This window comes from Lontra canadensis, unplaced genomic scaffold (genome assembly GCF_010015895.1).
Source record: "Lontra canadensis isolate GAN:19392208 unplaced genomic scaffold, GSC_riverotter_1.0 scaffold18, whole genome shotgun sequence".
Lineage (NCBI taxonomy): Eukaryota > Metazoa > Chordata > Mammalia > Carnivora > Mustelidae > Lontra > Lontra canadensis.
The window spans coordinates 12489247-12517127 of NW_022631012.1; the positions used below are offsets into that span (position 1 = coordinate 12489247).

Consider the following 27881-nt stretch of genomic DNA (forward strand, 5'->3'; position numbering starts at 1 on the left):
GGAACTACAGAACACTCATGAAAGAAATTGAAGAAGACACAAAAAGATGGAAGACCATTCCATGCTCTTGGATTGGAAGAATAAACATTGTTAAAATGTCTATACTGCCTAGAGCAATCTATACTTTTAATGCCATTCCGATCAAAATTCCACCGGCATTTTTCAAAGAGCTGGATTAAATAATCCAAAAATTTGTATGGAATCAGAAGAGACCCCGAATCGCTAAGGAAATGTTGAAAAACAAAAATAAAACTGGGTGCATCACATTACCTCTTCGATATCAGCCACAGCATCTTTCAAGATATGTCTCCAAAGGCAAAGGAAACAAAAGCGAAGATGAACTTTTGGGACTTCATCAAAATCAAAAGCTTCTGCACAGCAAAGGAAACAGTCAACAGAACAAAGAGACAACCCACGGAATGGGAGAAGATATTTGCAAATGACAGTACAGACAAAAGGTTGATATCCAGGATCTATAAAGAACTCCTCAAACTCAACACACACAAAACAGACAATCATATTTATAGGTTCTTGGCATTAGGTGGTGGGCATCTTTGGGGACCATTATTCTGCCTAGCATATATAGTAAGTAACAAAATGGAGTTGTAAAACAGTTTTTCTGGCTTTAATTCCATTTGGCTTTGGAAAAATGCGTGGTGGTGAAAATATGGCAAAAGATGAAATCTACTTTTACAAAACTCTGTATTAAAAAAATGTAACACTAAAAGAGGGAAAAGACTGACTGTTTTGTTCACTTCACCAAAAGGGTCTCAACATTTTTGATTGTCAGGCAGTAGGATAAAATTCAATTTACATTCAGTCAGTCAGTGATGGAAGCAGAGTGTGCTCGTGTGTGTACTTCCACACCCTCCCGGATGTGTTCTCTGGTTTGTGCTGGGTAGTGCTTAACTTCAATCAAGGGAGCATAAACACGGGTTAGATCTGTCTTCAAGAATTTCTCTGTATACTATGAACTATACATTTTCCTAATGGTTAATTATTATCACACACAAGGCGTAGTACCACTTAATAATCATAGTTATTTAAAAATCATTTATTAAATTAATAGCACTTATTAAATCTATTCAGGTATATGTTTTATTTACATGCTACCCTTCGTCCAACTTTGAATGATTCAAAATCTTTCTAAAATAAGCATTAGGTAGAGAGTAATTTCCTCCAGATACACAGATGGCAAACGGTAAGAATTCACAGGCAACCTGGAGTAAACAGATGGGTCTTACATCACTCCTGCTGGTATGGGCTCTTTTCAGAGTACAGTGACCATGCCATATCCTTTGCAGGAAAATCATAAATTTGGCTTTGGTGTTTTTATGGTTGACACAAACAAAACCTCATTGCCATTATGTATTTTCATGAGTTTTGGTGCCCTTAAAAATACGAATTTTTGGTTGAAATGCATTGAGCATTTCTGTCTGCTTATTTATATTTCTGTCTCTTTATTAAACACTGAATTTCTAAACTGATTGGTCATGATATTTGTACCGTAATTTCATATAGCTCTTTATTATTTAATGGTGGATTTTGAAACAAACAGATATTTTAAAACCCCATTTTCTCCAGCCTTTTGTACTATGGTTTCGAGTTGAGGTTGATTTGAGGAAAATACTCCTAGTCCTAATAAATAGAAATCTTTCTAACCTTAATAATGTAATTTTTTGTGTGCATTGCTGAAAACTGTAAATCAAAACTGCTTGAATCTGATACATTACTGAAGAGATTTTAGAAATTCTTTCTTACTTAATTGGTGTTTATATGTTCATGTGTTCCAGAAGCATTTTAAAAGTAACCCTTAACGTGTGTGAAATGAGTAAGAAAACATTTTCGGATTGAACTTCCTTATTTATAATAAAAAAATAAAATCCAATGCCTGACAAAGTACAGCTTAATTGTAGGTAGTCTGGTCTTCCTTTGACGTTACATTAGATGGTCAGCAGGCATTTTTAAAAGCTCAGTGGGCAGGCTCAGTCTAGATATTCGACTTTGGCAGGCGGGATATGAAATAGTTGAAATAGTTTCACTGCATATTTATTGCCTAGTGAATGTGCACTTGTTAGAGAGCTGCCCCCCCCCACTTTTTTTTTAAATCTGAGGAATGAAGTAGCACCGTATGCTTTCGTTGCTCTTTGTGCTTACCTGTATTTGCCGTCTAGGTCTTTATATACTTTTCACAAAGAAGAAATGATTTGGTGATGGAGTGCTCCTCCTGACCGATGGACTCAAAGAAGAGAAGGTAAAAGCATTTCTTCTTTTACCTTATTCTTCTAGGAAAACACAACAAGCTATTCCACATATGTGTAGCTTCTCTTTGGTTTAATTTTATCGTTTGTGGTTATTAAGTAGGAATAGTGATGCTTATGTTGATTGGTAAAGAGAGAAAGATACTATAATAAAACTGATTAGTGATAAGCTTTGTTGCTGGTTTCTTTCTTGTGCTTGTAAAAAGGCAGAAAGTGTCTTCATCATCTTAAAGCTTTTGAAGTCATTTTTTCTCACAAATACTTTCAGGTTTTCAGGCATAGCTTTATTAGTTATAATCCTCTTCTACCCTTAGAAAACGGGATTGAGTTTGTGGCTCTCCTTTCATATAACCATGGTTATGCCTAATCATAACTGAGAGGAATATTACTTAGCAAAAGCAGAGAATTTATAGGTATTATAAAATAAATAAAGCCAAAAAACTTTCTGTGCCTCATTAAAATTAGCATCAGTGTTCTAGAAAAAAGAATGTATCATCAGTGGCAACAGAGGGAGACTTGCTATAAAGGAAACACAGCATATCTTAATAGACCTTTTTCTTCAAAGGGTAGGCAGTTATGGTATGGTTATTATCATGAAGCTTTGTGTCTTGTGTCCTTTGAACCAGAATCATCACATGGATAGAATTCTTGGGCTAGAACATGAGTAAAGCATGAAGGATTTTATTGTTCCTGATACAAATTTGATTCTTAAAAAGCTTAATAACAATTACAGAACTTACTCAGTGTAAAGTAAAATATGGATCTCTATTCCTTACCAAATACTTTTTTTAGCATGTTCAAAACTAAAATTTTGAAATAAGACCCCAACTTGGGACATGTTACAACTTTATTATCTACATTATGATTTAATAAATGGAGAAGGTAGAATCTTAAAATTTTGTGCTATTAACTCTAAAATGTCAAAAAATAGTCCAGGTTTTGTTTATTTCTTAGAGAGAAGTGATTTGTGGGTTTAGATTATCCTCAAGCCTTGTCTGTAAATAGTTGCTTTATCTCTGCTCCTGTGTCCCAACCAAAGGTAGGTGCTGAGCGATCTGACCCAGTCACCCATGCGCTGGTAAAAGATACAGATCTAATGAAATTAGTAAGAAACCCCCAATTACAGTTTTAATTGCAGGACCAATTAAGCTATTTTTCTTAATGTTTGTAGCTCAACAGAAGCAGAAGGATCCAAAGAAAGAGGCCTGGTCCATGTGTGGCAGGCAGGATCCTATTCTGTAACACCAGAGAGACTGCCAGGCTGGGGAGGAAAGACTGTTCTTCAAGCAGCCCTTGGAGTGAAGCATGGAGTTCTTCTGACTGAAGGTATTGAAAAGAACCTTTTCACTAAAAGGTTCTTTCGCTTAACAAATACTCACTGAAGTGCTAACAGTACCCGTGTGTGTGAGATCAGGTAAGAGAGTTACTGGATATCAGAGATGCTTAACGAAGATTGTTGGAGCCTATACTCTTTGTGTTTTCAAAATATGTTCTTACCCCCTTCGTCAAAAATCAGATTAGTTCTTAAATTTAAGATCCATCATATCTAGCATAAAACGGAGAATTACAGTTTGTAAATTTTATAGTAATAAGAAATGAAGAATTAACTGTGGAACGATTACCTATTCAGAAACTCTTTTGCTGTGCCTTTGTTCATTAAATGTATCAGAAGAATCATGCTCATACTAGCTAGTGTTTATTACACAACCATGCGTGCCGGGCACGGCACCGGGCACTTTGTACCACCTCGCCGAGTCATCACAACCATGTTGCGAGGCAGGCCACTCTTGGTGTCCCCGCTTCACAGATGAGGAAGCTGAAGGTCAGGAGGTGAAATGATTTCCCCAAGCCCCCACAGCTCTTGGAGTGTCAGAGTCAGAATTGGGATTCAGAGTCAGATTTCAAAGCTTGATTTTTATGCTGCTTGGCTGTTCTGCGTCAGTACGGTTTTTCTCAGGCATAAACAGCAGCTTATAAGAACATGTAATGAAATCTATAAATCTATAACAGATAGGAACAGAAGCTACAATTTATAGAGAGAGTTGCCTTTAATTTTGACAGCAGTTTAACAACTCAGTCATGGCAAATTTGGCTTGAGCCAGGACTGCCATCAATTAATTTCTAAATTTCAATTCCATAAGCATTTATTAAGTATTCAGTAATGCTTTGCTATTTTCTTCATAGGAACTAAGGGAAGACAAATTCTACAAGGCAAATTTAACTCTGACCTTGGTAATTTTGTGGGGTAAACATGAATTTCTTTCAGCCTGTTTATTACTATATCACTTTTACTATAATAATATAGAATACTCCTATTATTAGGCCAGAATTTGGAAAAAGCTTTATTGCAAAAATGTGAACTATATTCAATCACTATCTGCTCTGGGGGCTTCAAAATATATCATTCTCAAGCACCTGTAAGGGGAATTCTGTTGTTTTATTTACCCTTCAGTAAGATATTTAGGAACCATTCATGAACATGATCTTTAAATCTCTAGAATCATACCTTAAGTGGGATAACTGAGGGAAACATTTAAAAAATATATGAATAGCCTATCATTGTTCATGTTTAAGCAGTGTCCTGGTTTTAAGTGTCAAAGCTACAGGGTGCCTGGGTGGCTCAGGTCATGATCCTGGAGTCCTGGGATCAAGTCCCGCATCAGGCTCTTTGTTCAGCAGGGAGTCTGCTTCTCCTTCTGACCCTCCCCTTCTCATGCTCTCTCTCTCTCTCTCTCTCTCATTCTCTCTCTCAAATAAATAAATCTCTAAAAAAAAAAAAACTACGAAAAAGAAATCTTACATAAGTGTGTAGTTTGAAATAGCAAAAAGATCTCCAGTGCTATCTTTTTCAGATGAGAAAATGTTACTGATGGAATGTTGGAAATTTTCAAGTTCTTTTTTTCTATTCAGTTTGACTCTCAGCTCATAATTCAGTGAGGACACTTCATTGAATCACTATTTTTGAGGTATTCCAGGTTGAAAAAAGGGAAGAGTTGTCTGAATATCCATTTCTTTGCTCGATTTCTCTCTCTAGTGGAGTGATACTCATTGAAAGAGCTGGTGAGCTGTTGCAAGTGTATATCGCTGTATCACTTGGGAAGAAAAATTTAAATATCTTAACCAGTGAGCTGATTTTCTCAATACTCTATCCAAACTGGAAATTCCTAAAAGCTCATGTCTTCCTTCTAGCCACTATTGTGTTCTTTCTTAGGTAGATGTTCTGTTTAGTTAATTTGAGTATATAAATATATTTGCTTTAGTTAATTTGAGTATATAAATATATTTTATATAAATAATAGGCCAAAGCTAAAGAATGCATTTTTTTTTCATTATCAGCTCAGTTGCTGCTTTGTGGGGAAAAAAATACTACTATAAATCTACTTCATTATTTCTTTATTAATGTAAAAAAAAAATGGATGAGTCCCTGGTCATATGGAAAAGAAGGAATAGTGGGCTTGTTTTAGTATTTTTCAAAACCCATGGCTAAGTTGCCCTTGGCCAGCCAAGTTGCCCTTCATTCTAAAGCGAGCTATCATAGCTTTTATCATTGTTTGTTTTTTTGCTTCGTTTTGTTGTGATTTACTTTTTAAACAAATGGCACCTTAGAAATGCTGTATAGTGCGCAATATATATGATATATAACGTTTAAAATTATACATGATACTGTACACATCACAAAGACAGCCATGTCTTTTAACAGTGGTGCTTTCATACAACCTGGAAGTATAAAGCTGGTTTCTTAGTTTTGGCCAAAATGAATCTCTGATATTTTTATGCTACGGCATAATTTTCTGCTGCTCTGACTTTTTCAAGTAGCCGTGAATGTTGTAGATGTTAACGAATGTATCTGTTTTGTCCTCTTCTCATTTTATCTTATAGTCACTAGTTTGTCTTTGAACACTTGGAATCTGTTCCTGTAGTAGCCCGCATTGACAGCCATTAGTAGTGGATCCATATAGGACTTTGTAGGATGAGGAGCAAGAATGCTTCATTTGAAAGTACCCTCCTGTAGTTGGTAGAAATTCTCACTATTTTTCAGAATATTAAAAGATGGTACTTGTTAAAAGATGAATAAATGTGGGATATTACATGCTTGAACTAAAATCTCTACAACTACGCTTTTGAAAGTTAAAAACAGAACAAAAACCAGCCCTATTTTGTTAACCTAGAGGAGCCAAAAATTTGCTGGTAAGATTTCTAGCTAACTCACTAACTCCCTTTTTTTTTTTTTTTTTTAAACATTCAGATGGTGAGGTCTACAGCTTTGGGACGCTTCCCTGGAGAAGTGAACCAGCAGAGATTTGTCTGAATAGCCCCATTCTAGAAAATGCCCTGGTTGGACAATATGTTGTTACCGTGGCATCAGGGAGTTTCCACAGTGGAGCAGTGACGGAAAGTGGCATAGTGTACATGTGGGGGGAGAACTCTGCAGGCCAGTGTGCAGTAGCTAACCAGCAGTATGTTCCAGAACCGAATCCTGTCAGCATTTCTGACTCTGAGACCAGTTCTTTGGTAGCGGTCAGGATTTTGCAGTTGGCCTGTGGTGAGGAGCACACACTGGCCTTGTCAATAAGCAGAGAGATTTGGGCATGGGGTACTGGTTGTCAGTTGGGTCTCATTACCACCTCCTTCCCGGTGACAAAGCCACAAAAGGTGGAACATCTTGCCGGCCGAGTCGTGCTACAAGTTGCCTGTGGTGCGTTCCACAGCTTGGCCCTTGTGCAGTGCCTCCCTTCCCAGGATCTGAAGCCAGTCCCAGAAAGATGCAACCAGTGCAGCCAACTCCTGATTACTATGACTGACAAAGAAGACCATGTGATTATATCAGACAGTCACTGCTGCCCGTTAGGGGTGACACTGTCAGAATCCCAGGCAGAAAACCAGGCCAGCACTGCCATCAGCCCCTGCACTGAAACCCTTGACAGTCAGGGAGAAGTGTTTGAGAACACGGTTGTAGGAAAGGATCTGCCTGTTTCTACTGACACGAATGTTGGAAATGTTCAGACCACGGGTGGTGATGCCATTTCCTCCCAACAAGACGTCGTGGGAGCAACTGAAATTTCTTCGGCCAGAAATGTACCGTCGTGCCCTGATACTCAGGCAGTGAATGAGTACATGGCAAAACTCTCAGATCATTCAGTAAGAGAGAACTCAGAGAACGGCGAAAAGCCAGTGCCATCTCAGGTACCTGCTAAATTTTATAATATAAAGGTGTTTCTGGAGTTAGGAGTTTTTCTTTAGCAACTTTAAAATGCTTAAGTCTTGGGTTTGACTTTAAATCTCTTTTATCATGCAATCCTAGATAAGGGAAAACCCGGGTTAATCCAAAGTTACTCTTTATGTTCAAATTCTACCCTTTAAGAGGTTGAAAGATGTCGAAAGATGTCATGCTGGGCTTCTTTTCTAAGTAGCAAAATCTCATTTATTTTTTTCTAGTACTTTTTCTCCCACGGCTAACTATACTAAATTTTGCTAGGCTCCTGAATACTGTTCCCCCCCCCCGCCCCCCGAATACTTTTAATATAACTATACATTCACAGAGATTCATCTCACTTGTATTTGTATGACTCCAGATTCTGTAGAGAGTAGTCCTTTCCTTTTTTATCAGGGAAAGTTGCCATATGGTCAATCCCTCAATTATAGGCAGATTTAAAAAACAAACAAACAAACTCCTGGTGTTACATGTTGTTTGAAGTTTTTTCAGCATATACCTGTAGTCCTTACTGGGCTTTGTTGTGGGACAAGGGATTAATGTTTTCTTCATTTTATTTGAACTATTCTCATTTTAAAAACGTGTAAATGGAGAAAAGCTGTTGACCAGTAGCATACAGTAAAGTTTGAGCCTCCCTGATTAAACAAATTGTTTTAAAAGGATAATTTGTTTTTTACTCTTCATGTAAGCCTTTCAGTTTTGTTCTTACCAAAACTCTAAGAAAATGAAACAAAACAAAAACCTCTAGTCCTATAAGAACTATCCCGTGGTGTTTTTTCGGGCCTTTGAAACCACATATCTCTTGATTCTTTATTTTTGTTCTTCACTCTGTCAGGATGAGAACATGGCTTACAGGTATTTTTAGAAACAGTTTTTATTTCACAGTTTACTCATCGAACCTTGTGGATATCTGATTTTTTTAAAAATTAAGAATAAGCTGTTTGGAGAAAGATACTATTAAAATCTAAACACAAAAGTAATGATTTAATAGGAATGTACATAGAACATTCTTAGACTTGAATATGCTTATAAAAATTTGGACTTTGACTTTTTAGAAGTCGTTCTAATTTATTAAATTTGAAGGTAAAAATTTATTGTATACACTTATTTGATTATTAAATTATTGAAGCATTTTCATTTGGATTTATTTTGTTAACAATGTAAATTTTTGTTGCCTATGCTAATTTTGGCAATGTCTGTTTATACTAAATTTAATTCAATTTTTGTAAATAGTGTCTTAGCTAATTCACTAGGAATTTATATAGTCTAGGACAAGTTTTTTCTCCTCTGACCAGAAATAACTGAGAAAGTATCTCACTTTTGTGAAATAAACCATAATATTGGGCAATGAAGCATATATCTCATAATTGAATTTTATTATTGGTTGACCAGGACTCCTAAAATTATGTCTTTCGTCAAAATTGCTGGCTCTGTATTTTTGTTTTATTGATTTATTTATGTATTGTTAAACATAATTAAGTAGAGCAGCCAGTAAGAACAATAATTTAAAGTTTATTGAAGATAGAATTTTGTGACTTTCCTGTTAGGTAAGAAGGCCCTAAAATATTGACCCAAAATTTTGTGACTTTCCTGTTAGGTAAGAAGGCCCTAAAATATTGACCCAAAAATACCTATCACTGTTTCTGTTATGGGACTTCATACACAAAGGTGAAAAGAGTGATGTTACTTCTCAGCAAGTTTTTAGGGAACTGTATCACCAAGGAATTAATAGGCTTTGTATTTATCTTTTGCTTGATATGGTATATTTGTTTGTTTTGTTGAATATTTTAATTAAAGACTCCTTTGCTCCTCTGAATTTAGTATTTAATTCAACAAAATGTACTGAGTACCTACTGCAATCCAGGTACTGTGCAGGAAACAGGGATTATTTCCTTTAAGAGAATCAGAAGTCAATGTTAAAAAATTTGATTTCATTTAGCTTCCAGTTCAGGACAAATTAAGGAATGTATATATACCTTTTGAGACCTTTGTACAGCCTAGGAAGCAAATTTTTTGTAGTGACTTATGCTGATAAGCTAAAATCTTTTTGTGTGTGTTTTTAGTAGTTACGTTTAATGACTTTCCTTTAAGTAAACAGTGGTGCTTGACTGCTCAGAGTAAGTTTCAGCTGATCTTTTACTAAGATACTAGACAACTTTAGTTTGACTTTCAAATAGAGCTATGAATAACACAAAGAACATTGGTCCCAAATGTTTAATTATTAACCTGCCACATTTACTTTATCATAATGAGAGCAAAAGTAATCCTTCAGCTGACAGAGCCAGTGGATCATGGAAAATAACACATTCATGAGGCAGTGGAAGGGCTTGAACTTGAGAGCATAACTTGGGGACAGTTACATACTGCCTATGCCTGTACATAACTATAGGTCAGAGGTATAGCTTACTTTTCTGCCTGTATATATAATAGCTAAAGTACTTTTTCTTAAACATTTCAGGAAAAGCCTTTTTTAGATTTTTTTTTCTGATATTTCTTAGTAGCAACCTGTAAATTTTCCTAAAAGTGATCAATAATATTACATTTACTTATTTTTTTTAATGTACTATTAACCTTTTCAAGCTTATATCCAGGGCTGTTATACAGTGCACCTCATATTAAACGCTGTGTTTTCCAGACCTTTCTTCCTCTCTCCCCTTCTGTCCTTAATTTTATTAAAGCAGCTGCGGCTTCTGTTTGAATAGCTTGGAAAAACACAACACTCAAACAAAAGGAAGTACTTTTGATAAGGAGGTAGTTTGAGTCCTCATTTCCATATGATACCTTAAATCCAGTACCTAGAGCAGATAATACATTTAAGTTAAAGATAGAAGCCCTTGTTTCAGATTCTTAAATTTGCAAATAGTGATGGTTTTTGTTAAACTTTGTTTTTATTGATTGCTTGTTGTATAAGGGATTATATTTTTATATACTTTTTTATGTGTGTATATTTTAGCCTCTTGTAGAAGAAGCAGTTCCTAATCTTCACAGCCCACCAACCACAAGCACCTCAGCCCTAAACAGCCTAGTAGTCTCTTGTGCATCTGCTGTTGGTGTGAGAGTGGCTGCTACATACGAAGCTGGGGCCTTGTCTCTTAAGAAAGTTATGAACTTTTATAGTACGGCCCCTTGTGAACCTGGAACTCAGGCAGGCAGTAGTTCCATAGGCCCAGAAGGTCTGAAAGATAGCAGAGAAGAACAGGTTAAACAGGAATCCATGCAAGGAAAGAAGAGTTCAAGTCTTGTGGATATCCGAGAAGAGGAATCAGAGGGAGGCAGCCGGAGACTCTCCCTCCCTGGCTTGTTGTCTCAAGGTAAGGAGATAACCAGGTGAAAATCCAAGATGCTCCTTGACATCATGTGTTATATTATTATAAATCAGTAGCTCTCCTAATTGCTAACTGACATATTCGAATGTCAACAGTTACTTAATTTTGGTGACTTGGGTGGTTTAAAAAGAAAGTTACGTATTCCTCTGCTTTAAAAATAACTGTAGAACGTAATTTTTTTGTGATGTCTGCTTCTGCTTCTGAACCTTACTATGAGTCTTATTTTATTCTGGAATGCAGTGACAGCCTCCGTATATCCTAGTTTGGGGCGTGTAACCCAGAGAGATGAAGTTGCAGATGTGACTGTGGTTAAGTCGGGGTGGGGGGGTCTACTGTATTTGACCTCAAAGTGGAGATAATTTAAACTTCAAGAAGAGGAAAGTTCATTTTCTGATACAAATAGCAACAAACTTCTTAGAATATTAAGACTGTTACCCAGTTGGTTCTTCAGCATTTCTCGATTGGTTTAGGAATCTCAGTTATCTACACTTTTGCTTCTCAAACTGTGACCTACAGACCAGAAACAAGAGCAGCAGCATCTGGGAATCTGTTAGACATGCAGGGTCTCAGGCTTCCCGCCAAACTTACTGTATTGGAATGCGCATTATACCAAGATTCCTGGGTGGCTGGTGTGCACATTGAAGTTGGAGCAGCATTGGATTTAGACCAGGAGTGGGTAAACTTTTTCTGTAAACAATGAAAGAGAAATATTTTATGATTTGCGGGCCATGTGGTCTCTATTATATACTCAATTTTGCCATCGTTGCCTAAAAGTAGCCATAAGTAAAAACAGAAATGAGTAAGGCCATATATTCCAGTAAAACTTCATTGTCAGTGGGCTCTGTTTGACCTGTGGTCTATGGTTACCAGCCCTCAGTCTTTACACCATTTTGTACAAAGCTCTAAAATTGGGAATCCTACCTTGCACTTCTCCTTACTTAGGCTCTGTTGTGCCACGGAGTACTTCTGTTATCCTGTCTTCTATTTCTCATTGCCACTAGATTTTTAGCTCGCAAATAAAACCCTTAGTCTTGATTGACTGTGTGTCTATAAAAAGAAAGCCCATGGATTCTGTCAAGTCTGAAGGAGGACTTTGTGCCAAAATTGTCTTATTGTGAAATGTCCTTTCATATTTGTAGCATAAATATATTTGAGATCTCCTGGAACCACAAATGTGGAATATTGATTTTTGTCACGTCATTAGGTCATTGAAATATGCAATACCGCTAATAGATTTTTTTCCTTTTCGTTAAATTTTACTTAGTGACCCAAAGTATCTTTATAAAAATTTTACATGCACTCTTTTTTTTTTTTTAAAGATTTTATTTATTTATTTGAGAAAGAGACAGTGAGACAGAGCATGAGAGGGGAGAACATTAGAGGGAGAAGCAGACTCCCGGAGGAGCTGGGAGCCTGATGTGGGACTTGATTCCGGGACTCCGGGATCATAACCTGAGCCGAAAGCAGTTGCTTAACCAACTGAGCCACCCAGGTGCCCCTACATGCACTCTTTTTCTCTATTTTAAAGTTACCTGAAATACATCTTTGAGGGAACTTCAAGTAGGTTTATTTGAGTGTCTGTGTGTACAAATGGATGGCACATTTATCAGAAAAGATGTTGATTTTAGCCAGTGATGATCACTTTTTTGTGCCCTCAAGTTAATGACCAAGTCTGCACTTAAGCGACATTTGATGATTTTCTTTAAAACATATCCTGCCACCAAATCAGTAACAACATTTACATAGTGTTGTATGTCGTTATTATAATTTTAAATACTATAAATGATTATAAAGATATTTTAAAACATTAAGTCCTCTATAAAATAATTTGAAATAGGCAAAATTCAAAAGTTATTTAGTACTTATATTCATAATCTTTTTCCCACCATAGAAACTTGAAAATTTTATATCTAAAGTAAGTCCTTTATTACCATATTTAAAATATGTTTGGGGGCACCTGGGTGGCTCAGTGAGTTAAGGCCTCTGCCTTTGGCTCGGGTCATAATCCCAGGATCAAGCCCCACATCGGGCTCTCCGCTCGGTCGGGAGCCTGCTTCCCCCTCCCCCCTCTGCCTGCCTCTCTGCCTACTTGTGATCTCTGTCAAATAAAGAAATAAAATCTAAAATAAATAAATAGATTAATTAATTAATTAAAAAATATTTAAAATATGTTTGAACTTAGACCTTAACTTGGAAAGTCTTAACTTTTATCTCTGCTTTGAAATGGGAAAAATATTTGTTAGCCTTAGCAAAGTATTTTGTTAAGCATGTTCTGTAGAATACAAGTTCCATAGGATGTCACAAAGACATTCTGTATAATATAAATATTATACAGAAAGAGATTCTGTGGCCAGATGCTTGGAAGTGGGGCTAAGTTAAATAAATCTAAACAGGCCTTTTAATTATAGGACTTGTCAGGGCCTTTAGCTTGCTAATAATGTGTGTATGAATCTACAGGGCAAGATAATGTGGAGGATAGAATGTAGTAGGCAGCATTCATACCAAACTCATCTCACTATTAAATCCCATTTTTGCAGAGAACCTATAGAATATGCTTCACAAATACCACATTAGTGTATTTCTTTGAAAAATCAACATCTGGTCAAAATGATATCTTTTTTACCCACCCGTCTACTCCCTCAATCCATCCCTGGTTTGTTTTCAGTTTCCCCCAGGCTCTTAAGAAAAGCTGCCCGGGTAAAAACACGGACAGTGGTTCTGACTCCTACATACAGTGGAGAAGCAGATGCACTTCTGCCTTCTCTGAGAACAGAGGTGTGGACCTGGGGGAAAGGGAAGGAAGGACAGCTGGGACATGGTGATGTTCTGCCTAGGTGAGTGCTGGCTTTGTTCACTGTTAGAAGTTGGCTTTAACAAATAAATCTCTCTCCTGTGCAGGAAATGTCATGTTAGCCTTGAATTTGTACCTAATAATAAAGGACTTCAATATCTTTGGTGTACTTTTCCATCTCTTTGATGTATATTCATCTTGGAACAGAAAGGGATATTTGGGATAAGATTGTATTTCATCAGGATACTTAAATAACTCAAATTTTTAACTTAAAGAGCCAACAATTTTTTTTTATTTTTACCTGAAACATGTCCTTTGTGGCTTCCAAAATAACTATAATAGCAATATTAAACCATTAATGTACATCAAGGAAAAACTGTTGTTTTGTTTAAGAACTCATAATATTAACAAATTAGATATTTGTGAAGGTGTGTAAATGGGATGATTATCTAAAACAGCCAGTTAATATGAATGTCTATTCTTAGCAAAGTGAAGGCAACTGTAGCATTAGACAAACAACAAAAAGACTTCTCTCTGTGGCTTTATAGTTCATTGTGTCCTAAGTATACTCTGCTATAACAAATCAGTTAGTTGTTTTTGATTCTTAACAAATTCTGAACTATGTTTGTTAATTAGTGACTGATGGGCAGAGATTAAATTAAAACCATCCAAAATCATTTATAATATTTAGGAATAAATTGAACATATATTTAATATTTTAATGCTTTCTTTTGAAATGTTTATTTTTACTTGAAAGCACTTGCTCTGTAATTTGAAAAAGGTCATGATTCTTTCTGAGCCTCCTTACTTTGAGTTTGTGTGTGTATGTTTTTCTTTAAGGCTTCAACCACTGTGTGTAAAATGTCTGGATGGTAAAGAAGTAATCTATCTGGAGGCAGGTGGTTACCATTCTCTTGCACTTACTGCGAAATCCCAGGTAGGAGACAAAATGTCAAAAGCTGATCTTAATTTTGTGGAAGCTTAACATGATCAAATTAGACCTTCATTTATTGAGTCTCTGCCGTGTGTTAGGCAATAATGCCATATCTCATTTGATCGTCCTAATATTTTACATCGTATTACATTACCTCTGTTTTACAGAGGAAGAAAGTGAGGTTTAGAGAAATTATGTAGCTTGTGTAAAGTTACACATACGATAGTAGGATTTGATTGAACACTGGTCTGCCTAACGAAGGTTTCTATAATGTGCTCTTATCAAAAAATAGAATTCAAGATTTTCCAGGATATTGATGATTTTTTTTTGTATTGATGAATTTTTATGTTTTTTGATGAAGAAAATCTATGATAAGACACTAAGAAAAGAAAACAAAGGTATTTTTCTTAAAATTGTGGGACTTGAAAGTGACCTCCAGAATCACTTACAACCACACCATGATAAATTTTATTTATATCATACATCCAAATACATAAAGCAGTTGTTTTAAGTTGGTTTCTTTCTTTTTTTTTTTTTTAAAAGACTTTTATATAATCTCTACAATCAATGTGGGGCTTGAAATCATAACCCCTAGGTCAGGAGTTGCACACTCTGTGGACTGAGCCTGCCAGGTGTGCCTAAGTTGTTCTTAAATGTAGTCATAATGATTCTTCATCAGTCCCTTCATCTTATTAGAAAAAGTCAATAAAGAAATCTAAATCCTTAAATATTTTAAATTTCACATACTAGGCTAGCCAAAATATTTTTAAATTTCACATACTAGGCTAGCCAATACCTCAAATAAATAAATGAAAATATTAGGAAAGAAAAAGATAATTTATTATTATTAACACGATGAATCATTCAAAAGACTTAAAAGTAAGAGATTAGGAAGAAGGTCAGTTACAAAACATGAAAGTTGCTAGCTTTTTATACACATAAGGTAAAACAGAAAACATAGGGAAAAAAGAAGCTGTTCACAGTGGCAACAAAAGTATTAGGAAAATAGGAATATTTTTAATAGGAAGTGTGTAGATCCCATGTGATACAAACTCACAAACTCTTCTGATAGGTTATAAAAGAAAATAATAAAGAGAGGGATTTTATTGTTATTTTTTTTTAATTTTAGAGAGAGAGCGGGGCAGGGGGCGAGGGTGAGGGGCAGAAGGAGAGGGGGAGAGAATCTCAAGCAGGCTCCACAGAGCCCAGCTTGGAGCCCCGTGGGGGGCTTGATCTCACAACCCTGAGATCCTGACCTGAGGCAAAATAAAGAGTCAGACACTTAATCAACTGAGCTGTCCCAGGGGCTTGGAGATTTTGTTTTATTTTATTTATTTTAAAAGATTTTACTTATTTTAGAGAGAGACCATGAGCAGGGGGAGGAGCAGGGGGAGAGGGACAAACAGATTCCAAACTGAGTGTAAGCCTGACACAGGCCTTGCTCTCATGACCTGTGATCATGACCTGAGCTGAAATCAAGAATTGACTGCTCAATTGACTGAACCACCCAGGCACCCCCTGAAATTTTATTTTTAGGTGGAAAGAATCAATGTTGCAAAAATGCCATTTTCCCCTAGGTCATTAAATATTTCAATGTAAGATTTACAGCTTGATAAAATGATCCCAAAACTGTTCCAGGAGAATAAATACAGAAGGTAAATCACATAAATTCTGAAAAAGAACAGAAAGGAAGGGTGAGAATTTGCCTTATAAAATATACTATCAGGGGCGCCTGGGTGGCTCAGTGGGTTAAAGCCTCTACCTTCAGCTCAGGTCATGGTCCCAAGGTCCTGGGATCCAGCCCCACATCAGGCTCTCTGCTCAGCAGGGAGCCTGCTTCCTCCTCTTTCTCTCTGCCTGCCTCTATGCATATTTGTGATCTCTGTCCAATAAATAAATAAAATCTTTAAAAAAATATATACTATCAGACTACAAACAAATGAGTGAGATAGAAATATACCTGTGGACTAGAAATAAACCCAAGTATATATGAGAATTTAGAATATGATAAAAGTGGACATTTCGTATCAGTTGGGGAAATGACTGCATATTCAATAAATACTGTTGGAACCATTGGCTTCTTATTTGCAGAAGAAAATTAAGAGAACTTCACATATTCTACTTGTGGATGGATTAAAGATGTAATGTTAAAAAATAAAACCTTACATGTGTAAGAACAAGTTTAGGTGTTTCTTTTCTTTTCTTTTCCTTTCCTTTCCTTTCTTTTCTTTTCTTTTTTTCTTTTCCCCCCAATAACCTTAGGAGTAGAAAAGGACATGATACCAAAACCAGAAGTTAGAAAGTAAAGATATGTTTGTCTACCTAGTAATTCAATGCTCCTAAATATAGCAAAGCTGCCACACACAAAATTAAAATACATAACAAACTGGGAAAAAACTTTTGTGATATATATGATAAAGTGTTACTGCTAAAGTTACAAAAGAAAAATTGTCAAAGGATGCTTATATTCAATTCATAAAAGAGCTAGAAATGACCAGCAATGAATGAAAAGAAGGTCAGCCACTTAGAAGACAAATATAAATTAAAACAACAGTAAAATATTCTCTCACTTACCAGATGAGCAAAGATCCCATTTAATAGTGGGTGCTGGTGAGGGTGGAAGGAAAGAGAGTGCTGGCAGGGATGTACATTGGAGCTTGCTAGAAAACAGTTTGCCAGTATGTATCAAAAATCAGAATGTGCAGGTTCATGGACCCAGAGTTCTTTGCCTAGGAATTTATTCTAAGGAAATAAATAGATACACAAATATGTATATTCAAGGATTTTTAATATTTTTTATTAAGGAATTAGAAATTATAAACAAATATGGTTACTTCGTTAGGTATTTTATTAAACTACACCTGCAGAGTTCTGCATAGTTATTCTAAATGATGTTATAGGTTGGGGCGCCTGGGTGGCTCAGTTGGTTAATCGTCTGACTCCTCATTTCAGCTCAGGTCATGATGTCAGGGTCATGAGATTGAGCCCTGCCTCTGGCTCTGCACTTGGTGCTGATTCTGCTTGAGATTCTCTTTCTCTCTTCCTCTGCACCTCCCCCTGCTCCCATGCTCTGTCTTTCATAAATAAAGAAAAAGAAAGAAAGAAAGTTGTAGCTTGATACTTACTGAAAAATGTCAAGGAAGAGCATTAAGGAAAGACATCAGGTCGCAAAACAGCATTACGTTTTGTGTCTACGTTATATACCATAAACATTAAAATTTCTAGACGTATGTATGTGGGTGTGTTCCCAAAACAAAATAGCAGTTGTCTCTAAGTGGTCTGTTCATCAGCTGTTTCCACCTTCTTTTCGTTTCTTTGTTCTGTGACAGTCTTGTACAGTGACAATGAATGGCTTTTAAAGCCAGAAGAAACCAAACCATTTGCATAAACATGGTCACTGTCATCTAGTTTCTTTTATCTGTAGTGGAGCATAGGTACTTGTGTTTCTCCCACGATAACTCTTTGAATATGAAAAGGTGTTCTAGTGATTTCAGTACTCCTGTCTACAGAAAAAGAATCATGATTAATTTTTCTTTATAGCATTTACCTTTTTTATCACCTTCTTTGTAAGAGGCAGTATAGGATAATTCCTGGGATTATATCCTGGCTTGGCTGCTTATAAATTTGTGACTCCTCTGAGCCAGTTTCCTTATCTGTAAAGTAAGGATTGTCATGAGAATTAAACATTAATTAATACAAAGTGTTAAGAGCAATGCTGGGCAGGTAGTAAACACCTGAGAAATGATAGTTTTTGTTAACCCTTGGACTCTGTCTTCCTATGTACTGTTTGCTCATCATCTCTGGCCTTGTTTAAAGATGAATTTTTTAAGTATTTTATTTTAAAGAATGTAAGTGATGTGTGTATAACTATTGGGAGTGTGTGTGTGTGTGTGTGTGTTTATACATACACACTTATATATACACGTATATATGGATATGTTATGGTAGACATTCAGAAATGACATGTAGTCAGATTCACAACTCTCACCTACATTTCTATGATTTTGTAATAGGTTTACTCCTGGGGAAGCAATACCTTCGGTCAACTTGGGCATTATGATTTTCCAACAACAGTTCCTCGTCTTGCAAAGGTACTTTTGAGAACTTGGTGATTTTTATAGCAACTTATTTCAGAATTCTAAGTTATAGCACTTTATATATCTCCATTTTGTGCTTGAAAAATTAGTAGCATCCTGTATTTGTGACCTAAATTCATTTTGGTGTACTTAAAATTTTTTTTTTTTATAAAAAAAGCCATGAAGCCCCTTATTTTCAAGCTAAATGTTTTTTTTTTAAATAACATGTTTATATTTCTTTTGTTCTTAGCTTTTATTGTTCATTGAATAGTCATAGTCCTTTGTCTTTTTGTTTTTTAAATAAATGCAAAAGTTTTTTTTTTTTTTAAACAAACGATTCTAGGACTATGATATTGACTTCTGAGCTTTGTACCACCAAATGATGCCTACTCTGACTTTTCACTTAAGTTTGACGTTTACATAACATTATTTGGTGGTGGTATTTTGCGGGGGCGGGAGCTTTTGTTGTTTTTTTTGACATACATAGTCCTAGTAGTAAAACTTTTTTGTAAATCTTTTCATTTTCTATAGTGAAGCTAAAAGTATAGATGATTTCTTCACTGTTGTATAAATTGCTTTTGGTTTACGCAGTGCTATTCAGAGGTTGGTAACTTCTAGTCCCTTTGATGCAATTCTGGAGGACTATTTATTGATCTTTTTTTCTCCTCCAAAACCGTGTGGAAATACTAAATTTTCATCAATGGTGTTGACTCCTTATATGAGATTTGTTTTTTTGGAGGGTAGAAGGCAGGGAGTTACACATGGCAATAGCCTAACAGAATGGAATATGGAGCTCATCCTTTTGTAGTTTGATTCTGCTATCAACCCAGCCCAAGACATGCTCCCTCCACTGAGAGCAGCAGAGACAAAAAGGGTGGTTACGTCAAGTTCAGGAACACGATTGACATATAAACTCCAGATAATATATATTACAGTAATGCATGTTTTCAGGGTACACTGTGATCCATTGCTTCATAAGACCTGAACGTGCCGCCTTTCCTTCCAGGGAACTTCATTTCACCGAGAGGAAAAGACTTAGATAAAACATTAGGGGACAGTTACTACTTTCTAGTTCGAATCTTAAATATTTTCAGTATAGAGCATTTCCGTGGTAAGCTATTCAACTACTGATATTATAACAAAAAAATATGGCAGGTCATTGTTCCTTGTTTTTCACTTCAGTGAATTAGATTGTACATTTATTCTTACCGAGGAAAGTTCTGTAATAGGATGGAGGCCCTGGAAATCAAGTTTTTATGTAACTCTGTACAGTCAGACAAGAGAGAATAAGGTTTTAGTTTCATTACTCATTAACTGTACAGATAAAAATTACAGCATCACGATTTTGTTTTGTTTTTTTTATTTGGGGGAGGGATGAGAGAAACATTCTGATGTCATTTTAATTAATCTGTGAAATAAGAGTCAAGGTAGAAGGAGATCTGAATTAGTTTTGATTAGAGACTAGTAAGAAGACTTTTGTCTCCTGCAAAAATTGTAATCCATTCCTTACAGAATTAACAGGAAGCCAGTTATTTGGAGAGCCTGAATTTGAGAAGATAATGTCATGCCAGAAAGGGATAGCTATGAAGTAGTGGAGACATGTGTACACACTCACACAGTCATCCAGTCACCTAGGATTTGGAGCCTCTCTAGACACAAAGAATCAGACAGATAAGAGGGTTTTTGCTTATCAGTATTGAAGTCACAGCTAAAGCTGGGGCTGGAGGTTGGGGCAGGAGTTTTCGTAGCAGAATACTTTCTTCAAGTGAAATCTGTGTAATCCCATACACAAAATGGATAAACCTAGAACTACTTTAGTTGAAGGATGGAGGGGGATGGAGCAGAGGCCTGACACCTACCTTTCCATGGGGCCTCCTGAATCACCACGTGGAATCCTGAGGATTGAAAACCATTGGTTTAAGGCAGTGGCTCTTAAACTTTTGCACACATCAGTGTCAAACCAGATTGCTTTACCCTCAGTAGCTCTGTGGCCTGAGAGTTCGCATTTCTAACATGTTGTAGGTGTTTGCTGCTACAAAGACTGCTTGTTGAGAACCTCTGGTTTGGGGGATCCCTGTAGATGGGCTTCGAGGGGGCCTTGCCTGTTTCCACAGCCTGGGAGTTGGTACAGTGAAGTCACATCACAGAGGTAGTGAATTCCAAGTGGGAGAACTGAATTTGAGCACTCAGGAGTCTAGTTGGCTAGAATGCAATTGTGCCTTGTTAGAATTTTTTCTTTCCATCTTGATTTTTGTGCACACAGTTGGATATGAATGGACAGAGGTGTGCCCTAGCTATCAGAATAGGGCTCTAGAAGTTTCTGCGGCTCCTAATTGTAGTACAGCCTAAGTCTTATAGAGACTTCCAAAAGTAACTATTAAAAATTAGATCTACAGTTTCTCCTTTTTAAATCCTAGTTTTTCAGATTTTTATAAAAACAATCCAGTTCTGAATTTAAAAGCTGAACACAGGATTCCTTCTTATCTACGCGTCTGTGCTGCAGTTGATAGGGCACATTAGTGGATGAGTTTTGCCAACAGAGATATTAGTGACTGTGCAACCACATCTGTTTAACCTAACGTTTCCATTCTGGTGGATCTGAATTTCTGTTTAATTCTTTCATCTTGGACAGATGGTATCTTGCTGTCATTACAGGTGAACAGTGAAAATGGAGTTTGGAGCGTAGCCGCAGGCCAGGATTATTCCCTGTTTTTAGTGGATACAGAAGACTTCCAGCCTGGGTTATATTACAGTGGCCGACAGGACCCTGCAGAAGGTGACAACCTTCCAGAGAATCACAGTGGTACTAAGACTCCAGTACTTCTCTCCTGTAGTAAGGTGAACGGGAATTGGATCCTAAGGCCTTCCGTAACACATGAGCAGTCTTTTTGTTTGGTTCTTATTTGTATATATGCCTATTATGACTTGTCTTTGTCTACTGTATTTAAAATTGCAAACCCTTCCCATCCCCCTTTTCTCCTTACCTCCTTTTCCTGACTGACTTCTCTCCACAGTGCGTGTCACCATCAAGTACACTATATAATTTACTTTTTTTGGTCTGTTTTTCTGCCCTCAACTACAAGATTCTGAAGAGTAGAGATTTTAGGTGCTCTCATTTACTGCTGTATCCTTATAGCAAGTACTTTATAAATACTCATTGAATTAACACCCTCATGTAGGAATATTAAAAAGTACATTTCACAATGAAGTTTCCTAACTATGTTCATGGTGCCCTCAGAGGTGAATTAGAATAGAAATAGAGTAGATGAGGTTTTTAAATTTTGTTTTATTTGCCAAAGATTTTATTTATTTGAGAGAGAGTGTGTGTGTAGTGGGTTTGGCGGGGAGAGGCAGAGGGAAAGGAAGAAGTAGACTCCCCGCTGAGCAGGGAGCCCCACAGAGGGCTCGATTCTAGACCCTGAGATCATGACCTGAGCTGAAGACAGATGCTTTACTGACTGAGCCACCCAGGCATCCCTGGAGTGGATGAGGTTTTAATTGTAAATGGGAAGTAAAAATGACATAGACCCAAGGTGGGCTCATGGCAGACCTGACAGGCCACCAGCTGTGCTTCTCTCCTCTGTTAACTTGTTGTTTTATTTACTGCTATTTACTCCCTTCTTTTTCATTTGTTGATTTGTATTTCTTTGCTTTCCTACTTCCTATCTCTTTTTTATGAACCTAAAATGACTGGCCTGTTCCTGGTTTTCTTTTTTTCCCGTTAAAGTAACTCATATCCTCAAAGTGCCATGATTTACCCTCAAAGCTAGTACATTCTGGATTTCTTATTCTTACTGGATAATACAGCTTATGGATTTTTTTTTTTAAATCTTTCATATTTGTTTTTCTGGGTAAATGCATTAGCTATGAATGTATAGGGACAAAGTCTTTCTTGGTGAAGGCAACACTGGCCAAGATTTGGCTGCTGACCTATACACAGGCTGTTATTTCCGATGCACTCGACTCTTTGTAGTTGTTGGCCCTTGCTCCACATTCCCCATGAAAAATCCCATAGTCCAGATAAATGAGGAAATACGCTGGTGAGAGGAGTGAGGCTTTAGTATGTATCATCAGTTACTACGTGGTCTGCAGCTTGGTTTGCTGGGTTTATAGTGATCTGTGTATACACTGATTATTTTTGTTAAGTGGTATAGTGGATAAATGACAAAAAGTCCCTTTTAAAGAAATTCCCTTTATGTTGTACTTTTAAGAGACAAGGTAATTCTTAGACCCTTGATGTTCCAGTACACAGTATAGAGATCCTCTCTGCTGTCATTTAACCTATTTCACAAAAAAGAGGATCCCAAGACATGTATCTCTGTCGTTTGGATCTTTGTATATTTAGGGTGTCTGTGGTTCTAAATACATGTAATATGAAATAAAAGATACTGTGGCAATAAAAGTGTAGATATATGTGGTAATATATAGGTTCCAGATACACATATATAATAATGTTGTACTGGTAAACCAGCTCTAAAAAAGACAAAACAAAACAAAAAAATAAGTCCCGATCTGTAGTGTTTGGCATTTTTGGGGGGTAATTTTACTATCGCCAGTTTCAAGCTACGGGTGATTTAATAACTAACTTGCAAAATTCTTGAATGTAAATATTCCATTTGGCTCCTGCCAGCCGATATGAGCCAGTTTTAGCACCCAGATTACTGCTAGTACATTATATTCTATCTTTAATCTTTTTCTCCTCCTCTGTTTCAGCTCGGATATATAAGCAGAGTGACAGCAGGAAAAGATAGCTATCTAGCTTTGGTGGACAAAAATGTTATGGGATATATTGCCAGTCTCCATGAGTTGGCTACTACGGAAAGACGATTCTATTCAAAACTAAGTGACATCAAATCTCAGATTCTCCGGCCTCTTCTCAGTTTAGGTAAGTAGAACGTCCCCCCACCCCCTCAGTTATCAGGACTCTTTATCTGTTCTTCCCGTAGCACAAAAAAAAAACCCAAACGAAAACAAAACAAAACAAAAAACACTTGAGTTACAGGTTTCTTTCTTTCCATTCTCTTATTTTTGTACACAGGCTGTCAACCACTTACATACTGTTTCCACTTTGTCAGGAGCCCAGCTGCCCCCGAGTGTTCTACCACTCCCAGAGCTCTTTTTCCCTTGTGGAAATAGGAAGTGGAGCTTTTCAGAATATTCGTGATAGAGAAGCAGAAACAGCTTTGGGAAAGTTGATCTAGGAGCCAGACTTCAGAATAGCACTTCTGGCCCCACTAGTTCTAAGATATCTTATGTTGTACTACCTGACTTTTTCATTTTCTTTGTTCTAGTTCTTAGAATTACATCAAGTGGAGATTCGTCTGGATTTACAAGTAGTCTCTTAAACTGTGGACGAGAGTGTTCAGGGTCTTATCCAGCATTCCCGTGAACTGGTTAAATCTGATTCCTTTTATTAGCTGCAGTCAACAGGGAGGAGGGATTGAAGATGAAGATAATACAGAGGAATTGCAGTAGTTCTAGAGGGGTATGCTGTCAGGATACACCAGATCCCTGGGTCTCCAGGAGGTTAGAAAGGCATACAGATGGAAGCGGAAGAAATGGCTCTTGAAGATCAGAGTTCACTTTTTTCAAGAATTTTTGTAGGTTTGGCCCTGTGCATAGGAAACGGAGAGAAAGTTTCTTTCTCTTTCTTTTTCCTGCACTCTGTGGCCCCTGTGAGGGCCCTGTGAGGACCTGGAATTCAGATCAATACTGTAGTGCTTAAATTCTGCCTTGTTTAGTATATCACTTTTTCCACATTAAGTTGGCACTGGCTTGTGTGGGTCAGCCCATTTTTATAATGGGAAAACACTTATTTTTTCAAATAAGTAATATATAGTCTTTCAGAATGTGACCTTTGTAAGTTAGGGACTGTCTGCATTTTTAAATTTCTTTATTTTATTTTATCTTATTTATTTTTTTATAGATTTTTTTTTTTTTTTAAGTAATCTCTACACCCAACGTGGGGCTCAAACTCATGACTTGGAGATCAAGGTTTGCATGCTCTTCTGACTGGGCCAGTCAGGCATCCTAGTTAGTTTTAGTTTTTAATCTGTTTTGCCTTTTTTAAATGTCATAGAGTGCCTCTCCTATAAATTCTCTTCCAGTGGGTGGGCATAACACCACAGGAGACTGGCAGGGGAAAAGCAGCAGTCCCAGCTGGAAGCTTCCTGGATTGCTCTGAAAGAAAAGTGAGACTGTCCTTTTCCCTGTCCTGATTCGTGATTTCTATGTTCTTCTTGCCTCATCTGCTCATCAGCCTCACTGCTTAGAGAGAAGTCCTGGAAATTAGGAACTTTGAACTGGGAAAAAGCAAATAACCCCCTGGTACTCTCTATAAAATTCAGAGCAACCTGGTCAGTCTGATTTGGGGATTGCCCTCTCTTCACTGAAGTGTTGGGCTTGTCCAAAGGTCAGGAGAGCAGAAGTCAGTACAAAAAGTTGAAAATGTTAACGAAAATGTAACTACAAAAGTGCGCTTAATTCCTGGCTGACACTTACCAGTTGTGTGAAATCAGATAGCTCACTTCCTTTTCTCCGGCATCAGATTACTTATCTTCAGAATGGGAGGAGAGTGAGATTTGCCCAGTGGTTCTCATGTTCGGCCTACTGAGTCGGAAGCTATGGGAACCCCGTGCCTGTGTTCGTAACAAGTTTCTCAAGTGACTGGATTCTCTGGTCTCTGAAGTTCCTTTAACATTGTGATGATTTGAGTTCCACAGTTGAGAGTACATCTCAGCATGTTAAGTATTTTTAGAAAAGGGGGATTCATAATCTTGATCTTGAGAAGGTGTTCAGGTCATGAGTCTTCAGGTTGTGTCATCCTCATCATCATCACTCTGTTACAGAAAATTTGGGCACCACAAGCACAGTCCAGCTGTTGCAGGAGGCGGCAAGCCGTTTCAGCAAGCTGTGTTACCTGATTGGTCAGCACGGAGCCTCACTAAGCAACTTCCTCCGTGGGATAAAGGAAGCCCGGAGTTTGGTCATCCTGAAGCATGCAAGTCTCTTCTTGGATAGTTATACAGAGCAAGTATCCAGTCCCGTGTCATGTTCAGTCTCTGCAGGGTTATTCTGCCAAGGAGAACAGCTCCTTAATCAGAAGAGACTAGATTAGGGACAGTGATATAAGGTAATAGAAATTGCAAAGCAGTATTTTAATCTTAAGCCAACTGTAGTTCTGCATTGCTAAAGTTTCAGAAAAATAATGAATTACATTTCTTTTTGTAGTCTAGCAGAATGATTGATAGTGTTTAATTTACATGAAATATTCTTAATTTACATAAAATATACTATAATAAATATGGTTCTTTAGAGAACAATTTCGCTTACTTTAGTAAATTATGATAAAATTAGAAGAAATAGGTAACTAAACAAATTATTCTAAGACCAAATGCTAATGGTAAATATGGAGTTGTTCCAGTGTCTCTTTTTTATTGTTGTGTAAATGGAGGGTTTAAAGAGACCATACTATCTTCAAAATAAGGATATTTCCTTAATAAAATCTAGCATAAGTTATCTAAGATTCTTTTAATTTTTTCAAATAAAATATCCTAAGTGTATTTGAAAATTTAAAAATTTCTCACTTTTTCTTCATTTATTCTTTGCCATTTTGATGTGAGGCCTAATTTGTTATTTTAATGCATATTAAAATGACATCAGTGCTGTTGATCTGAAGTGAAAGTTTTATTCTTTATTAATACCTCATCCATTTAGCAAGTATGGACCGAGTACCCACTAAGTGCCAGGCACTTTGTTGCGCTCTAAGATCACACAGCCACAGCCAGGAGCCAGTGAAAAGGAGTTCATGTTCTGTTGGTGCTTTATTTAGGTTATTTTTAATATTAGTGATGATGTTTATTATCGAAAATTATACAAATAAGAATAGTCAAAAAGATACTTAAAGTTGCCCGCAATTCTACCACCAGAAATAACCATTGTTAATTTTAGTGTACTTCCTTTCAGATTTATGCATATATATGTGGAGAGATGCATGTGATTTTAATTGTAAGCAAATATTAAGTATATTTGAAGATATTGTCTTAGAGGAAATACCCTAGTTGCAGTCTCTCGTATTCTTTCAGGCATGAAAAATAACATAAATTGATACCAGTGTACTTTTTATTTTGGCGGGTGGGAAGAGGGAGAGAGAGAATCTTAAGCAGAGTCCAGTGCAGGGCTCAGTCTCCTGACCCTGAAATCATGACCTGAGCCAAAATCAAGAATTGGATGCTTAACTGGCTGAGCCTCTCAGGCACCCCCAATTTACTTTTTTAAAGTAGATTTTGTTTGCGTGAGGGTTTCAGCTTTTGCTATCGTAGTTCTTTTTTGTCTTATCTCACAATTTTTTAAAAAAATGTCTTGTTCTCTGATACTTCAGGACTTAGAGATGCTTTTATTTTGATACCTCGGACTATCTTTTAATGTAATTTATTCATATAGATGAGGCAAGTAAAAAAACCTTGATTTGTTTATGAGTTTTTAAAATATTTATTTATTTAAATATTTTATTTATTTATTTGACAGACAGCGAGAGCAGGAACACAAGTAGGGGAAGTGGGAGAGGGAGAAGCAGGCTTCCTGCCGAGCAGGGAGCCCAGTGTAGGGCTCGATCCTAGGACCCTGGCTGGGATCACGACCTGAGCCAAAGGCAGACTGCCTAATGACTGAGCCACCCAGGCGCCACTGCTTATGAATTTTAGAAGTTACTTTTAATTGTGGTAAAACACACATAACATTTAATTTATTATCAGGACACCCCCCCTTTTTTTTTTTTTAAGATTTTTCATTTATTTGAGAGAGAGAGAGAGAACATGAGTGGGGATGGGCAGAGGAAGAGGGAGAAGCAGACTCCCCGGGAGCCTCATGTGGGGCTGGGTCCCAGAACCCTGAGATCATCACCTGAGCTGAAGGCGGACACTTAACCTAGTGAGCCACAGAGGCTCCCCACATCAAGATCATTTTTAAGTGTAAGGTACCTTGGGTTATTTTGAATAGGAATTTGCCTTCTCTTGAAGTCCGTTGATTCCATTTTGCCATTCTGGGAATATGGTAGAAATGTACATGCATCAAACAGTATATCAAGACATTCTGTAACAGTAGATCAAAACTTAACTGACATTTTCTAATAGTTTCACTTGAGCTCTTTTAACATATTTTCTTCCCTTCTCTCGTTTATTTCTGAAGACTTAATTTTCATTAAAAATCAACTATTTTAATTATATTTTCTCAAGTTTGTTAAGTTAGCAAAGTAAAGGAGCGCTTGGTGGCTCAGTTGTTAA

The 27881-nt window shown here is 36.9% G+C and overlaps 1 protein-coding gene across 1 annotated transcript in view; it reads left to right on the forward strand.

The window, feature by feature from the left end:
* Positions 1-27881, forward strand: part of ALS2 (alsin Rho guanine nucleotide exchange factor ALS2) — a 77500-nt gene that overhangs the window by 14959 nt on the left and 34660 nt on the right. Inside the window, 10 exon segments of the mRNA XM_032860067.1 lie at positions 2175-2254; positions 3433-3587; positions 6508-7445; positions 10427-10784; positions 13465-13633; positions 14431-14527; positions 18538-18615; positions 21256-21438; positions 23314-23485; positions 25449-25629. Of these exon segments, the coding sequence (XP_032715958.1) occupies positions 2235-2254; positions 3433-3587; positions 6508-7445; positions 10427-10784; positions 13465-13633; positions 14431-14527; positions 18538-18615; positions 21256-21438; positions 23314-23485; positions 25449-25629 (2351 nt within the window). The 5' untranslated portion in view covers positions 2175-2234.